Below are 18,474 nucleotides of genomic sequence, written 5' to 3' on the forward strand. Positions count from 1 at the left end.
CATTATAGCATTTTGTATTCTCAATAATTTATAAGTTATTGAATCACTCTATTCTATATTAGCATCTCACCACAAACCTCTGAAAAATAATGTTGTAGCTTATAGCTCTACCATGGAAGATCTCTGAGAGATCATTTCATATTCAATTCCTACATCAAATGAAGAATCCAAGAAGAAGGAAAATAAAGCCCCGAAATCCCCTTAAGATTATTAAAATTTCTTTAGCTCTGAACAGAAGGACATAACCAAATTTCTAAATGTATTTATAACTCTGTTTACATAGTGGTTATCCACATGGAATTTTCCAAATAATATTAGAAATCCTGACAGTATTGCGAAGGGAGACCTTCAAACGTGCTACTATGGCTGCCAGGATGGGTTGTCCAATAATGCAATTTGCCCAGCATTGCAATCCATAGAATCCTCATGGCACCTTCTATGACACAAAGGCACAGCTGATAAAATACCAGACTCTTCTAAATTCATTATTTTCCACAACAAACTCAAAAGCATCAGTTTGCTCAGGAGGGATAGTGAGTTTTATCAGAAATAAGAAAAGACTGGGTACCCAAAAGACTCATGTGGCTCCCCTATGTGATGGTTGTGAGATGCAAAAAAAAAGGTATTTCACTTCTCCGAGCTTCAGTGTTCTCATCTGTCAAACAAAAGAGCTATCCTCTGGCAAAGTCAGGTCTGGATTATGAATAGATAGATTATGCTTTCAGGATCCTAGACAAGTTCTGCTTAATGTTCTCAATAGAAGGGCAAGGCATTCCTTCAACAGATTAGAACTTTAAGTGTTAAAAACAAATATCAAAACATACAAAAATCCCCTTTTCATGGCAAAAATGCCCAGCTAACTAGAAAGAGAAGGGACCTTCTTCAACTTGATAAAAGACATCTATTAAAAAAAAACACACACAGCTAACATATTTAATGACGAAATAAGAATACTTTCCCCCAAAATAAAAAACAAGACAAGAATGTCTGCTTTTGCCAATTCTATCAAATATTGTGGTGAATATTCTAGCCAAGGCAGTTGGGCAAGAAAATTAAATGAATGGCATCCAAATTGGAAAGGAAGAAGTAAAACTATCTCCTTTTGCAGATGGCATGATCTTGTGTATAGAAAATCCTAAGTAATTCACTAAAAAGCTATTAGAACTAATAGATTCAGCAATGTTTCAGGATATAGTACTAATAAACAAAAACTGCTTGTATTTCCATACACTAGCAATAACCTACCCAAAAAGGAAATTAAGAAAACAATACCATTTACTCTCTCTCTCTCTCAAAAATAAACATTTTTTTAAAAAAAGAAAACAATACCATTTATAATAACATCACAAAAAAGATAAGGTAGGAAGAGGTAGGTGAATGCTGAGGCACAAAATCAGTCAAGTGGGTAAAGTTTGAATCCTCTGGAAATATTAAAAGATACAAAAAGAAGGAGCTGGGGACACTACACATAAAATTTGCTGACTTCATTTTACTTTGGGCCTGCCTTTTGCTCCTGGATGGTTACTTACCATTCTTCCAGATCAGGATTTGCAATCTTCATCTCTTTGCCCAGGGAATGAGAGTACATGCTTACATGTCTTCTGTTCTATAGTCGGTATAGTGTTTTTGTTGTTGTTGTTTGTTTTTTGTTTTTTGTTTTTTGTTTGTTGTTTGTTGTTGTTTGTTGTTCGTTTTTTGTTTTTGTTGTGTGTTCACCGGGAATACCCTTTCATCTCTCCCATGAACCCATATCCACCCGCCCCCTCTATAAATACTGTGGGCTTCCTTTCTGGGCATGTTTCAGAATTGTTGTAAGAAATTTATCTGATGTAAGTATTGCAGTTCCTAGTACACTCTTTCAAACCTAGAGAGGAAACAAGGATACATCCGAAGTACTATAAGGGCCAGAAGAGAGAGAAAAAGGGGATGTATCTATTGTGTCAATCTAATCTTCCTCATACTTTCTTTGATTTAAAGCACTTCACTACAGCAAAATTGGAACCAGAAACATTCTGCAGAGTTCCCATTTCTTGAAGTGCATTGTGATTTTTCTAAGATAATTTCCCCTTTGGATTCTTTTCTAACCTCATGACTACCACCCAGATGCCCAGATGCACTTTAATCCTGGTGCAGATCAACTTAAGGTCCTATACTCTGCAATTTTCCATAATTTTCCTAAAACTGTGATCATATGATAATGCCCTGACTTTTTGTTCTATAAGGGGACTGCTGATGGTATGAAAACCTTGCTCTAAAAAGTAAAAATTGTATCCAGTCTTTGGAAAGACAATACTCATCAAAACCATCCTGGGTGTGATTTCCCAGCAGCTGAGTTAGCCCAGCGGGTGCTGTGTTCATAGGAATTCTGGAAACACCCAGAGAGCAGACACAACATTATTTATTTTATGACTGGATTGGATGTTTCTAAGTGCCATGGTCTGGGTATTTATGTGGGCTGTATACAAAATGAGGTCACACAATGAACTGTGGAGAAAAAAATAAAAGCGAAGAAGGAGCTACAAAAAGAGGAGGAAAAACCTTTAGATTACTATAAAATTGCTTATGCACGTTGTATTAACTGGCTTCAATTAGACTGAATGATCCTGACTGTGGGTAATGTGAGGCGGTCTGGGAGAACATGCTGAAACAATTAACACTTTAAAAGAACATCTCCCCTGGTTTCTTTGGGAGAACGTCTGTTTTTATTGATTTCCCATAAAAGAGAAAAATTACTTTCATAATCTAGAGAGATATGGTAGGGAAATGTTAAAATGATTTAAATTAAAAGGAGTATCCAACGCTACTCCTTGAAAATGGCCTTTGTTACTCAGAATATAAACATCTCTTGTTAATATGATACTCTTACATCATCAACTGCTGCCTGTCAGAGAGCAAAATGACTTTTTTTTCAAGAGCTTCAGAATTTTTGCTTTCAGAGTCTTAAAAAGTTGTATATTAACTCCTCCTAGAATCTTTCTCTGTCCCAGACTAAATCGTTTTCTAAAGAAAAAACTCTCCTAAATATATCTAAATAAATATCCCTAAATTAATAACGTCTTATTGTCTTTTTTTATGTTTCTCACCAATTCACCCTACCCCACTCACTTCCTTCTGGGATGACCTATTCTTTTCTTTCTTTTTTTCTTACCACTTATCAAGCAATTACTATGTGCCAGGTGCTATGTTAACACTTGCTATGCATTATCACATATAAATCTCAAAATATCCTGTTGCATGCATAAACTCAAGAGAATTTAAGTAAAGTGTCCAATGTCACATGGCTTCTAAGTGGCGCAGTTTGTATTTTAACACAAATCTTACTCAGTTTTAAAGTTTGCATATTTAACTGTTACCAAATATTCCATCTTCTGTCTTCCAAAATCCATCTTGACACAAATCTCTATTCTCAACATTCATATCTTTTTGTATAGAGCATTTTATAGCATGTATTACCCAGCATAATGATTATTTACATGTATTGTTTGCTGCTCTATCTTGAAGAATCCAAGGGTCAGTTACAACTTCTAAAATGTACTTAGTAAATGATTCTTAAATACATGAAAACTGATGTAGTCAGAATCCAGTGTTCTAATTTGCAAATGTTTACATGGTTTTTGAAAATACCTCACATATCTATTTATGGGTGGTGAATATTATATAACTGTGTAACTATATATATACATATATATAAATATATATGTATAACAATATCCACGATAATCTCTATAATAGCAGGAGCTTTATTTTTAACTTTTAGAAACTCCTCTCATTGCATTATTTAATTTCCAACAACCAAGTATGCAAACATGCAGAGAAAGTGATTTTTCTGGACAAATCATGCATATATATATATGTCATACTCTAAATAATAACATTACACATTACAGCCATTTTTAAAAGTTTTTATTTATTTATTTTTGAGAGAGACAGAGAAAGGGAGAGTGTGTATGCATGAGTGGGGGAGGGGTAGAGAGAGAGAGAGAATCCCAAGCAGGCTCCATGCTGTCAGCACACAGCCCAACACGAGGCTCAATCTCACAACGCGCGATAGTGACCTGAGCTGAAATCAAGTGGTGGACACTTAACCGACTGAGCCACCCAGGCACCCCTACAGTCATTTCTAAGTAATACCCAGTAACTAAGGATTGTGTCTGGGACATTCCTGAAAGTGATCAAATCCATGCATACATACACCATAGCCATACTGAATAGTCCAGGGACATATGCCCTGAAACACAGCTGCCACTCAAGCCTTCTGCAGCTGGTCAAGTCTAAGGTTCTTTGTTTCCAAGTGCCAGAAACTAATTCTTAGCCTAGTTCACTCCAGATTCAGAGATCTGCCTGTTTTCACCAGAGTCCCAGAGTCTGTGGGTCTCTTCTCATTTGCTTGTAAGTGGTAGGATCAGGTAACCACTGTGTTCATATTCACATGCCCATACAACCCAACTAAATGTAAAGTGTAGAGGTGAAGAAGGATATCATTTTAAGTGCTTAATGCAGCCATACAGGAGAGACAAATAAAAAATAAAACTGTCATACTTCTTGCTAGGGAAGATATTTCATTGTTATTCAAAAAATATAAATATGTCCATGTTTCTGTATAATTACTGAGGGTGAAATTTCTATTCATCTTGAACCCTAATTTGTACAAGTGTAGTCTTGGCTAAAAGGAAAAGTCTTTAAAATACCTCTTGGTTCCATTGTTACAGAGGTGTGGAGTGCCAAAAAAGAGAGCATCTAGGAAGAGCCTGAGCAAATAGTAATAGAGGCCATTTTCAAGGCAATATGGAGCTGGTGACAGGCATTTGCAGAGCAATTTGCAGAGAGAAGCATTCTTAGGAAAACCAATGATAAAAGCTTTGCACTTAATATGAACCTGGGGCAAATGCACACACAGAGACCAAGACGTTTTTGAAAAAAGTAATAAAGCTCAATTATAAGGATACAATCATTACAGAGCAAAACACCAAGGAACAAGAATAGAGCACTGGGGAGAAAAATGTAAGAAACAATCAACTGAAGCTAAAAAATGCACGAAGATAACAGACTATCTATTTATTATGAATGTATGTGTTAATTTATTTATAACCTGTTTCAGTCAATGAAGGATTTGAGGCAACAAAACATTCTCTTAAATACATGAGGCTAAGATTTCTCTATTTCCTGAGAGAGGAGAAAATGGAAATTAATACCAGAACAATTTTATATATATGAAGTCTTTTGTTACATAAATATGCTTATGCTAGCTATATAGTTAACTGTTCAGATTTCTCATTCTATATGTGGATTAAGTCATTAGCAAACTATCCTTTGTTGATTTTTCATGTAGCCAAGTGTAGTATATAATCAGATCTTTGTAACAAATATAGACTATTTCTTTTGCTAAATAGACTATTGGAAATTATCAAAATCTCAGTGTTCTGAGTGCTCCTTTCTGTGTGAGACTACCACTCACTATATTAACTCTAGTGGGAGCCTCAGAAGTGTTGCCAATAGGGGTATTTGTCAAGGTGTTTTTTCCCCCTCTTTGGTTGCAAACAAGTAAAAAAAAAAACTTTAAAGTCCCAAAATAAACAAAATATGACAAAACAAGATCTGGAGTAATTTAGGGGGAAATGTAACTTATTGATTGGGACCTTTTCACAAAATCAAAGAGAGATTTGACCCCAGAAGGACAGATATAGAGCAGCTATACGGATCTTAGCTACGGAGGTTCACAGATTATTTTTCAAACTATTGTCATTCATATCATTCAATACTGCTGGCTACCAATTTAGTATCTCTCTCTAGTACAAATTCCAAATTCCCAGGAGAGAGACTCCCACTGGCCCAGCTGAGATGTGATATTTACCCCTAGATCAGTCAGGCATGGCCAGGAACAGACTCACATAGCCCAAACATGACCACTAAAAGCCCACCTTTGTGAACTGGGGTTACTCACAGAGAAAACAGAATCGTTATGGGTCATTACTCCTCTAGAATCTGCCCCACTGGGAGATGTAATTAGTTTTAAATAAACAGCAAAGGAAATCTATGAAACCAACAGCTCTTAATTCCATAGCAGAAGCAAGGAAAAACTTCTTTCTGATGTTCTCCCCAGAGAATTGAGAATCAGACTATTTGGCATTTCTGACTTGTGATCTTCAGGAAGGGTCTTAAATGGAGTCATCTATTTAGTCACAAATGTCCTATAACAGAAAGACCTCATCTGGCATTCCAAGATCCTACAGGGTCCAACTCCAAGATAATAGTGAAAGATAGATTATTTTTAATAATCCAAAAGACAGAATTCTAATAATGGACTTACTTGCAATAAGACTGCACAAATAAGTGAAATGTCAAATTTCTTTTATTTGGTGCTGAAATTATCAGTGAGGTAGAGGATCAGCTTTCTTATTGGTGTTACATATGAATTATCTTTGATAAAATGGGCATAGTCTCTTATTTATCTTTGTACCTCCAGAAACTGACATGGTCCCTGACACAGCTGAATCAAACTACTAAATTTTGTCTAGTTTGAAACAAAATTCTTCAAAATACATACTGAATGGTACTCTGTGAAGGAAAACTATAAAATGACCCTTGAAGGTAAGAAATGGAAACCATGTACCTTAGAAGGTAAAATACTATAATTATCCTTCTTCACCAACAAATGTAAAAGTTGTAGATAATTTAATAACATTTACTAAAGAGGAAGTCAACAGATTGAATAGCCCTGCCTTGAACCTGTTATTAAAGAGCACTTTCCATATACCAGGGATTTACCTAGGTGTAGGTATACTAGGACCCTGAGTAGCACACAGTCTCTTTGGTGCAATAGACATATAAACCAGTAATCATGAGACAATATCATCAGGGATACAATAAAAGGAGTGACACCTAAAGAAAGAGAATTATTAAAACTCATCCTTTTCCTGGCATCAGCAGAGTCCCTAAGCACACACTCCCCTCTGACCATCTGCTCACAAAAGTGTGACATTTTTATTCTCCAAGTCTCCAGCAAGTCTGGGCTGCCTCCGCACTGCAGGAATGCCTCCAAAATTTTGCATCATCATCTCTCCTTCATTAAAAGTGATCCCACTTTCTCCTCCTTCCACAAATAAACAAAAACAAGGAAAGAGTCTTCATGCTCTTACAAATCTGAATGAAAAGTAGGCTCCTGCAAGCCTACTGCCTTAGAAGGCAGGCATAAGTCATGCTATGATAGCCGGCTGCACCTTTCAGGAGCTGGTACCTCAACAATAGATGAGGACATTTAAGAAGTTCCACATATCACATTACATTGCTTGCAAGGTAGGTCCAATGAGGGGAATGACCAAAAAAATAATTTTCAAACTCCTTGTCCCCATCACACACAAATTATTTTATGATAGGCAAACTGTCAGTTACAGCACACACATTTCTCAAAGGAACTACTATCATATCTATCAGGCAATGCACATTTGGAGAGTATCATCCAGATCAGCCACTTTCTTCACTTACTTTGTATCACAGTGTAGTAGAATGAGTTCATGAAAGGAGAGTTAGGGTGTCTGGGACTATTCACAGCTTTAGAATTGATGCACTATTCTTACTCCCTTTGCGTTTAAATCTCCCATTGGTAACACAGGGATAATGACATAGTACCTGTTTGTTTCTAAGGCACTTGAAAATTCTCTGATGGAAGATTTCACACAAATGCAGAGACTATTATTATACAAGAAAGACTTGAAAATTGGAAATCTGTGTACTCATCACTATTAAACAGTGAACACAACAATGACAGAAAAGCATCCTTCTCTAAAGCATCTAAAATCAAGTATTGCTGAATATGCAGCTACTGAAAAAAAAACACATGTGCAAATATATTCATTTTAATGACTATCCAAATCTAAATCATCAATAACCCATTTAAATAAATCTTTTGCAAATTATCCTGACTCCAAAAAATGCATAAATCCCTAATCACAGGTATTTATTATAATACAGAGCTTTCTGAAAGTACATTCTCCTTTCTAGAATTTCAGAAAGGATTCTAGCCCATTCCACTAAAGTTGTTCCAAAATATAAAAATAGTTCTTTAGCCAATTTTGAAATAATCAAACTTACAGTACAGTGGTGGACAGGCATCCAAGCAGGGGCTTCCACTGAACAGTTCTGGGCTGGGCATTTGCCTTGGTTTTGCTGGAAATAAGTAAAATTGATGTTATGTTTTATATATTATGTGCAGAAATATATACAAGCTGACATGTTTATCATCACGGTGTTTATTACCTTATTTACAAGTATAGGAGAAGCCTTTGAGGATGATTTTTTGGTGCAGTGCTGCAGAAAACTAGGTATGTAATTTCTCCTCTTATCAAGGCATAAGAAATTATCTTTTGCTGTTGTTCATATTACTCTACGGACTGGGTTTTTGGCACCAGGCTTCTTCAGCAGCTGGCCTTACAGGCCCCAGTGGGAACCATGTGAGAACTCAGAAGTAAAACTTGTCTCCTCTCTTCTAGGCTCTCAGACAGCAATGATACTTGCTGTACCCATTCAAGATCACATCCATTAAGGTACAGATAGACTCATTTACTTGTCTCCCCTTCCAGACTGTGAGCTAGTGGTGTTGATTCTCCCTGGGGCATTTCATAGAACCCCAGGATGTAGAGCTATATAGAACAGATCTTAGAGGTCTTTCTTGTCACATCAGAAAATGAGATGCAAAGAAATGAAACAAGGAACACAGAGATTTGACATTGTAAGGCATTTGCCAGGCATTTCTTTTTACATAAGAAATTTATCTCTAGCTGACCTATTCTTTTGTTGTAACTCCTATAAATTCATTTCTAATTGGCTTTTTAGAAAGAATGAAGCTCTTCCCTTTAAGTAACAATACTGCTTCATCCCTATAATAATGAGAACTCATAGGGGTTAAAAAAGGGAAGGGGGCGATTCAAATAAAACATCGCTTACCTTTTATTTACTTTATTCTATACTCCACTATAATATAAACATACAAATAATAATGCTAGCAATAATCATAAAAAAATATAGCTCTGATTTATTGAGCTAGTAAATATGCTAAAGATTGTTCTAGACCCATTGTATTATCACTAGTCATCACAACAAATATGGATAGAAGTGTTAGTATTCCCATTCTACAGGGGAGTAAACTGAGGCTCAGAGACAGTAAGCAACTTGCCTAAAAGCTACCCTAGCAGAAAGCAGCATAGCTCAGATTACATCAAGAATCTGACTGACTCTTGTGCACATGTATCCACCCTCTATGAGAAGATGTCTCTTGTATTTTTCAATTTCTACCCAATTAATGGGGCTTAAGACATGTCATCAGCTAATGCAATTCCACATTATCAATGATCCTAATATGTCTTATTTAACTGGAATAAAATATTAAATTCAACACTTGTGCTAAAAATTATTTTTTGTGATTTGTAAGCTTTTTAGAACAACCTTTATTTAGGTGATCTATTTTTAAGGCATCACTAAACTCTGAAGTGCTGTTTGAGTGATTATTGATAAAGCCACCACAAAAATACACTTAGATCATCAATATCCATGCTCAGTTTTCTTATTTAAATCAAAATATGACATATAGTATCAACAGGGTACATAAAGTAAACTTGACTAGTGTCAGATGACCACAGTTTGAAGCTAAGCTCAACCATGCACTTGCTGCCAAGAGATGTGCTGAGTCTTGGTAGTCACATATTTAAAACAGTGTTAGTATCTTGCCTTGTTCATACAAATATTATTAGACGATAGATATAGATTCACCTCAGACCATTACCACAATTTGCAAGAACACACAAAGTAACAGGGAAATTTTATTTTCCTTTTCTGATAGCTTAAGCCAGATAAATAAATATAATTTATCTACATATGAGGTTAAGCTTTTTGAAATTCTAAAATTCTATTTAAAATGCTAATTATTATTATTTATAATTATTAGAATTCATTACAAACAATATTAATGGTGAGGAATATCTCTTTTATAATAATTTATAATTGTTATCATTAGTAGTAGTAATAAGCTTGTTTTGTATCTAGATAATGTTTATCTGTAAGGAGCACATGGCAAAGAGGCAAATAATAATTGAGCTATGCCTGGGTGGGGGAATATAAGTACTCATAAAGTGTGATGTGGGCATAAATAAAGAGGGTTTGAGCTTTTATGGATGCACAGCATAAAGATGGAAATCTGTGTCTCTCTGACTCCATTACTACATGCGCTTTGGATCCTAAGGCCTTCCCATCAGTGTTTTTTTTTTTTTTAATTTTTTTAATGTTTATTTATTTTTGAGAGAGAGAGACAGAGACAGAGCATGAATGGGCAAGGGGCAGAGAGAGAGGAAGACACAGAATCCGAAGCAGGCTCCAGGCTCTGAGCTGTCAGCACAGAGCCCAATGTGGGGCTCAAACTCAGGAACCTTGAGATCACGACCTAAGCTGAAGTTGGACATTTAACCAACTGAGCCACCGAGGCTCCCCACCATTAGTACTTTAATGGAGCAGATTAACAGTATAATTATACAGGGCAGACACATGAAAAGGCCTACTGAAGACAGAGGCCACATGGACATAAATTATTATGCATAGTGTGTGACCAGAAAAAAATTCAATCAGAATATGTCAGAATCTTGGATTTCAATAGGGTTCCCATTAATCCATCTGTGAAACCTGGGGAAAGTTACTTTAAAACTTTAAATCTCACTTTTCTTATGTATAAAATAAGAAGATTTCATTATACCAAATTCAGTGTGGAGAGAAGAAGTGTCATTTACCCATGGATCTTTTCCAAACTTCACATTCTTTCCAAGATTTTAATATGTTCCCTATTCCAAAGGGGTGCACCCTCCAGTTGAAACCCCCTATCGTTCTGATCTACCGTTTACCATAAGATATAATTATTCTTCTGTGAGTTTGAGATATAACAAAGGTTGAGAACAGTCAGTAGAGATGGCCTCACAAGAGCTTTCAACTCAAGTTTGTTTATTGAAAGGCCTAACCTTAGGTTTTTCCTAAACCTTCCTTCCATCTACTTTTTTTTTAACTTACATCTAAATTAGATAGCATATAATGCAACAATGATTTCAGGAGTAGATTCCTTAATGCCCCTTACCCATTTAGCCCATCCTCCCTCCCATAACCACTCCAGTAACCCTCTATTTGTTCTCCATATTTAAGAGTCTCCTATGTTTTGTCCCCCCTCCCTGTTTTTATATTACTTATGCTTCCTTCCCTTGTGTTCATCTTTTCTGTTTCTTAAAGTTCTCATATGAGTGAAGTCATATGATATTTATCTTCCTCTGACTAATTTCACTTAGCATAATACACTCTAGTCCCTCCATCAACTTTTAAAGAAGACAAGACCTAACAAGGGTCAATGGAACTTCCACAGTAGTTGAAGTAAAGGGTTGAATTTTTTTTCCTTACAAGTTTGTATTCTCCTTCTTCAATATTGTTGCTAACATTTAATGTGGGCACAGTGGTCAGAAGAGCTTGGGGGTACCACCTACTTGACAGATCCCCACCCCTTACAGGTCACCTAGAAACATAACAAATACTAAGGGAAAGGACACCCTCAAACCTACCTTTAAGTTAATTCTTTTTTTTTTAATGTTTATGTATTTTTGAGAGAGAGAGAGTACAAGCCAGAGAGGGGCAGAAAGAGAGGGAGACACAGAATCCAAAGCAGGCTCTAGGCTCAGAGCCAGAGGCAGGGCTCAAACTCACAAACTGTGAGATCATGACCTGAGCCAAAGTCGGACATCCAATGAACTGAGCCACCAGGGTGCCCCAACCTTTAAGTTAATTCTTAAGAAGGCAAAAATCCAGAGAGAATGTTAGAATTCCCCAAGGGGCCAGCCCAGCTCTCCAAGCAAGATTTTAAGAAGAAAGTTGGTGACAAATTATCTTAAAGACAGAGCTTTCATTTCTCCTGCTCTTCCATCCATCTACCCTGGATATTCATACCTACCCACAGATCACTGATATATGATTTGATCAGGATTCTAGGATCTGCAATGCTAACCCTGGAAAACATGTTCTCTAAAGAGACAAAACTAGCAGTGGGTTTTGGTCTTTTAAAAACACTGTGCTGTTTAGACAGGTTGATGTTTTCAAGGCTCTCATCTTCCTTGGTTGTCTTTTCCAGACTATAATATCTTGACATATTTCAATCTGGAATATCCGGAACAAATGAGCCAAGTACACTGGACAATTACTGCTCAGATTGATTATATAAATATATAACTACAGAGAATTTGAATAGTGACATACACTTGACAAAGAAAACTCTAAAGATTTTCTACCCAATGCATCCCATCCTCTGAAAGAGTGAGGATTTTTCTGAATATGAGGGGCTTGCATATGTCTGTTAGAGTGCTTTGGAGTATACAAAGTACCTATATAGATATTTCAGTCATTTAATCCTCCGAACAAGTTTGTGTGTGGCAGGGCAAGAACTGATTCATCCAAATAAAAATTTGACCTAAATGCTTCATTCAAAACAGCATGTTCTTCTGAAAGCAGAGAACAAGCTGAAAGGTTTTATTGTTATAGTCACAGTGAAATGATTCTTGCAATCATAGGGCTTTTTTTCTGGATTGAGAAGTGTCTCATAAGTTACTGTACAATATTTATTCATTAATTTATCCAACCATTCATTTATCAAATATCTATTGCATGGAAGACACCATGCTAGCTATATAGAGAGACATAAAATTTAGAAATTTCAAAATTTAAATATTCTTTCTCCAAAGAGATCCCAAACTTTTAGGAGATATAATACAGCATGTTACATGTAAAACAGGGTTGGGGTGCCTGGATGGCTCTGTCAGTTGAGCATCTGACTCTTGATTTTGGCTCAGGTCATGGTCCCAGGATCCTGGGATCAAACCTCGAGTTGGGCTCTTTGCTAAGGGTAGTGCAGCCTGCTTGAGATTCGTTCATTCTCTCTCTCTTTCTTTCTCTCTCTCTCTCTCTCTCTCTCTCTCTCTCTCTCTTTATGCCCCTCTCTCTCACTCATGTTCTCTCTCTCTCTAAAAAATAAAAATTAAAAAATTAAATATAAACATGTTTTAAAAAGAAAACAGGGTTAAATATTAGGATCATTCATTCATTCATTTAGTTGCTCAATATTCAATGAGAAATTATTATGTGTCAGCTACTGTATTAGGAGTAAGGATATACCAAGACTCAGTCTCTGTCTAAAAAATGTTCTGAGTCTAAGGAAAAAAATGACCTCATAAGCATGCGATTATGAAGAAATATTTATATGACACAACTAAAACATGACATGGGCCAATCAAAAAGATCAATCTCACCCATTTGGGGGGCAGGAATAATGGATGAGAAAGGGTTATGAAAAACTGTGCAGAGAAATTCAGGATAAAGGGAAGAGTACTGAACTCTGACTGGGTAAATAAGGAAGACCTTTATAGAAGAGACACTTCAGTTTTCCAATAAAGCTTTTAGGAGGGGAAAGAATGAGTAGATGGCCTTTGAGATAAAGTGCACCACGTATCATCTGATAGTGTTGAATCAGGGTATTCGAGGACTTGGTCAGGAAGCCCCTTAACTCTTGGCCTCAGAAACATAGGATTGAAGAGAAAGAACTATTCTGTGCTACACAGACAGCTGACTTCTGCCTTTCCCCTCATTTATCTCTATTTAACAGTGAGTGCATGGACGACAGGGTGTGGGACAAATAAGTTCCATGAAGGAGTGGACAGACCTAGATGGATCCAGTCCTGATCCTATATAAAACACAGGAGGATTTCCCGAGTAGAGTATTTGGAAAAGTACTTGAGGTGTCTCTCATCTTTTTTAAAACTCTCAGGTGCTTGATGGAAAAGGAAACAGACATGGAAACATGATGACCAAAGGGCAAAACTAAGTGGCTTTTTGCATGGCAGAACTATAATGACATGTAATAATTTTTGTGCAAATGGACTGTGAACTGTAAGGTACTTTATAAATGTGATGAGTAATTCTATTTAAAGTATTAATTATTATAAACAAATTATTTACAAAATTGATAGAAAAGACATTTTCTGACTTGTAATTCAATATATGCTCCAGTACACCAAGAGTTAAGGGAATTTTCAAAAAGAGTTGAAAAAACACCCCACAAAACTCCCAGGATGCCTCCAAATAGTATGTGTGTGTGTGTGTGTGTGTGTGTGTGTGTGTGTATGATTCAATTTATATATATAATGTATATACATAGACATATAATGTATATATATATATACATTATATATATAAATAATTTACTTGAGCAAATAAATGTTTTTATCCAATTCTTTTCCTTATTTGCCATAAAGATGTGCAATTTTAGAGTAAGTTGTTAAAGAAAAGGAGAAAATCAAATTTTCCCAGGCAGAAAAGTACAGTATAGATACACAATGTTATATTGGTAGTCTTGTGTAAGACATCAAGATATGATAAAACTGAGATTCCAAAGGAGGTGCTTTAGTTTCAAAGGAAATTACCAAGAACTACTTTCAAGTCTCTGAACCCTTATCTATGATGAGGTTATGGAAGGGTTATGTGTTCAGAGGTTTCTAAAGAGATTTATTTGCAGAAGGACTGGGGTAGGGGATCTTATTTTCACTTAAATTAGTAAATGAGGCTTTAGTGGGCCTATACCTAGAGTTGATACAACCTCCTGGAATTTGGGAGGTTATACTTGGATATGACTCCCACCTGAAAAATTTAATGAGTAAGAGAACATGGCAAATTGGTTATCGCCTCAGGAGAAGTGGCTTCATTTGGGCCAGCCTGCACTTCCAGAGTTTGTCAAGGCAAAAAAAAAAAAAAAAAAAAAAGCCATCCTGGAGCCATTATGATGCCTGCCAAGACAACCCTTTGTGTGGGTGCACTGCTGAAAAACCTGGGGCTAAAGAAATACATCATCCACATTACAGAAGATTTAGTCAAAGAGACCCAGAAGGGAAAAATCCCCACGACCCACAACAGTGCTCATGAAAGATAGGATCTAGAGCTAGACTGCCTGGGTTAAAATCCCAGAACAACCTTTTCCTGGCAAGGTGACACTGGGCAAATTGCTTAGCCTCCCTTTGCTTCAGTTATGAAGATTAAAGGAATTAATACAAGAACTTAGAACTATTTCTATACGTAATCAGCACTATGAAAATGTCAGCTATTTTCTTTGTATTTGTTATTATTATCTTTATTACTACATGTCAGTTTCAGAGAGCAAAACGTATAATAATCTCAGTCCAATAAGAACTTTCTGCTTTCTTATTTTTACTTCTCTCTCATGTTCCAAACCTGGAAGGATGAATTACCAACTAGCAAATGGAGAAGAAGAAAAGAAAAGGCTACAGGATCCTTTCTTATCTGAAAAGATATATATATATATATATATATATATATATATATATATATATATATATATATATATATATCGCTATACTATACTATATAGTAGAAAAGAGAAAACTTTCATCTGGAAAAGTGTTCACAGTTACAATTAATGTTTGGACCTGGACAATTTAAATTACTAAATTGAAACTGTATTTGTTATTTTAAGTGATTGCATGACTTTTAGTTCCTTGCACGTAACTGGAAATTCATAAAAAGTCATGGGACTACCCAAGTTTTCATCTAGACAACAGGGTAGAGATTACTGACACTAAGAAATATTAGGCAAAAAACGGGGAGCCATTACGTGGCTTCTATCATTACATCCCATTAACCCTGTTTGTTCAATGTATCACTTATAGATACAAAACATATTCAAGTTTACTGTTAACCTTTTTGTTCCATTTTGTACATAATTCCTGATAATTCTTCATTACAATGACTTCATCCCTTTCTGGGCTTGTCTTTCTACTTGCTTTCTTTTATTTTCTCAGGTTTCAAAGATGTTTAAAATAAGGTGGCCTAATTTGTTTCTGAGGAAATCCTTACTAAGACTGAAGCCATGCTGAGGAGTCATACATTTGCCTCTTCTGTAAATGAAAATGCTGCTGACCCATTCTTTATAGGATGCTGAGCATAATAATATAGTGTGTGATAGCAGTGCTGAGTCACATTCATGCTTTCCAAAATCCCTTGTGACTCCAGTCAGGCATTTGCCCAGGTTAACAAAGGTGCAATCTGTGGCTAAAAGGATTAAACCCTCTATGCTAAAATAATATTTTAGCCAGCTGGCTACCTGGATAAATCAACTCCGACGAGTGAGATAGGCTCTGAATTCTCAGGCTGGTGACATTTAAAGATTTATTGTACATGCTGACTTTTGTAACTTGACATTGCATGGTATCAATCTAGGGCCCAAGGACTTAGATTCAGAAGGTATTTTCTATATGTATAATAAAATAATATTTATTGAGAACCTATTAGATGCCAGGCATTTGACATGTGTTGTTAGTCCATTCTGTTATCACATTAACCATCAAAGGCTATAGAGAAAGGTATTTAATACTGTTAGGATGTTAAGAATCCTCTTGACCTGGGTTAGAATGCCAGTTTTCACTTTCTGGATCTGAAACTTTAAATCTGTTCCTCAGTCTCTGTGAGTTTTGGTTTCCTCATCTGTAAATTGGAGAGAAAAATCCCCAATTTAAAGGATTATTATAAAGATTATATAAGATTTAGCCCAGGGTTCTAGTACATATTCTAATAGTTTTAAGATAAATATATTTATATTGTGTAAATATTAATATTTATCTTATTGGGGAATCTGGGTGGCTCTGTCAGTTAAATGTCCAACTCTTGATTTCAGCTCAGGTCATGATCTCATGGTTCTTGAGTTCAAGCCCCGTTGTTGGGCTCTGCAGTAAGCCTGAAGCCTGCTGGGAATTCTTTCTGGCTCTCTCTCTGCCCCTCCCCCACTCATGCTTGCACTCACTCTCTCTCTCTCTCAAAATAACTAAACTTTACATATATATATATATACACATATATATATGTGTATATATATATATACACATATATATATGTGTATATATATATATATACATATATATATGTGTATATATATATATATATATACACACACACATATATATTTATCTTATCAATCAGGGATTAATTAGCTCCTCTAAGTCTATTTTCTCACCTCTGAGTATAAAATAATAATATTTACCTCACACAATCATTATGAAAATTAAATGAGAAAAAATATAAGAAAGTACTTAGCAAACATCAGGAATTTTAAATGTAAATTTTAAATCTAAGTTGAATATCTGAAATAGTGTAATTTTAAATGACTAAATTTGGGAGTCAGAAATTGACTCTGCAGTCTGGGATCACATACTTGAAATCATTGCTCAAGAAACAATTCTAAAAAGTGTATTATCATATTTTAGCACTTTGTGGAAGCATGTCCCAATATTCCCTGAAGCTCTAGAAGTCTTTGGAAGTTGAATTATTGCTGTGCAGAGTTAGATATGATAGAATAATTTAAGCCTCTAAATATAAGATTAAAACCATAGTCTTGCAAAATACTTTGAATATCATTAATATTTACACGTTGTCTCTACATCCTATTGACACAAGAAGACAAGCAGAAAGGACTACAATCATATCTTCCTCCTTGCAAGAAACAAACTTTGGATGTTATGCACTACTATAGTCAAAGAATATTCTTCATTGACAGATCTTATCTATTTTAAACTACAAACTCTTATGGAAACAAAGCTTGTGATTTTTAAAATAAACTGCATTTTTCTTTCTGACACATTTTTAGGCTCATCCGTAAAAAATACCTCCCTTGAATTAACACTTAATAAAATATATCTAAAATTTCAGGTTCACAAAATAAGGTCCATACTTTGAGGAAAGAAATGCCATTCAGAAACAAGATCAAAGCAATTCATTTCTATTCTCACTGCTACCATAGAGACAAAGAAAAAAAAAGTAAAGGGTTTTAGCCTACTTAATTCTTCCTGAAATTTATAATTAACTACATGGGAAAGGGGACAATTACCATATTTCTAAAGAATAAAGGATTAAAAAAGTTGAGCTTTTGATAAGACATAATTACAACCTATTAAATATGCAATTCATATCAATTTGTTCTTATAATCTTCTTGAGCTTCAAAAAATGCATATACATTGGACAGTGTTTTCTGAAAAATACACATGGAATGTCATCAGTTTAAAGGAACACAGTGCTCTCTTATAGAGATGTTTCTCAGATAATTAAAATTCTGGCAAAACTTAATACAAAGGAAAGAGGATCAGTTGATATTATTTTTGTATGTGCCTTGTCTTCCTGACACCTATGAATATATGTTTTTGGACAAATGTTAATCAAGAAAGTGCAGGCTTTTGTAGATCAGGTGCCATAGCCAACATCAAGCAGTCAGCCAGGAAGAACTAGCAATTAGACCTGTCCTCGATTTAAATAGAACTTCAGATTGCTGACTAAATTACATGTGTATTACTTCAGGACAGTTTTATTTTAAAGGACTAGCAAGAAAGAACTGTAGTTTGAAATCATAGGAGATT

At 35.4% G+C, this 18,474-nt stretch overlaps 1 protein-coding gene across 13 annotated transcripts in view; it reads right to left on the bottom strand.

Moving 5' to 3' along the window:
- Window positions 1-18,474, bottom strand: part of DLG2 (discs large MAGUK scaffold protein 2) — a 2,072,859-nt gene that overhangs the window by 1,548,384 nt on the left and 506,001 nt on the right. For all 13 annotated transcript variants that reach the window (XM_019450186.2, XM_019450181.2, XM_019450179.2 and 10 more), the window contains one exon: window positions 8,089-8,163. In XM_019450186.2, coding sequence (XP_019305731.2) covers window positions 8,089-8,163 — 75 coding nt within the window. The remainder of the gene's footprint in view (window positions 1-8,088; window positions 8,164-18,474) is intronic.

The sequence above is a fragment of the Panthera pardus genome, unplaced genomic scaffold (assembly GCF_024362965.1).
Source record: "Panthera pardus isolate Hobbes unplaced genomic scaffold, ASM2436296v1 HiC_scaffold_12, whole genome shotgun sequence".
Classification (NCBI taxonomy): Eukaryota; Metazoa; Chordata; class Mammalia; order Carnivora; family Felidae; genus Panthera; species Panthera pardus.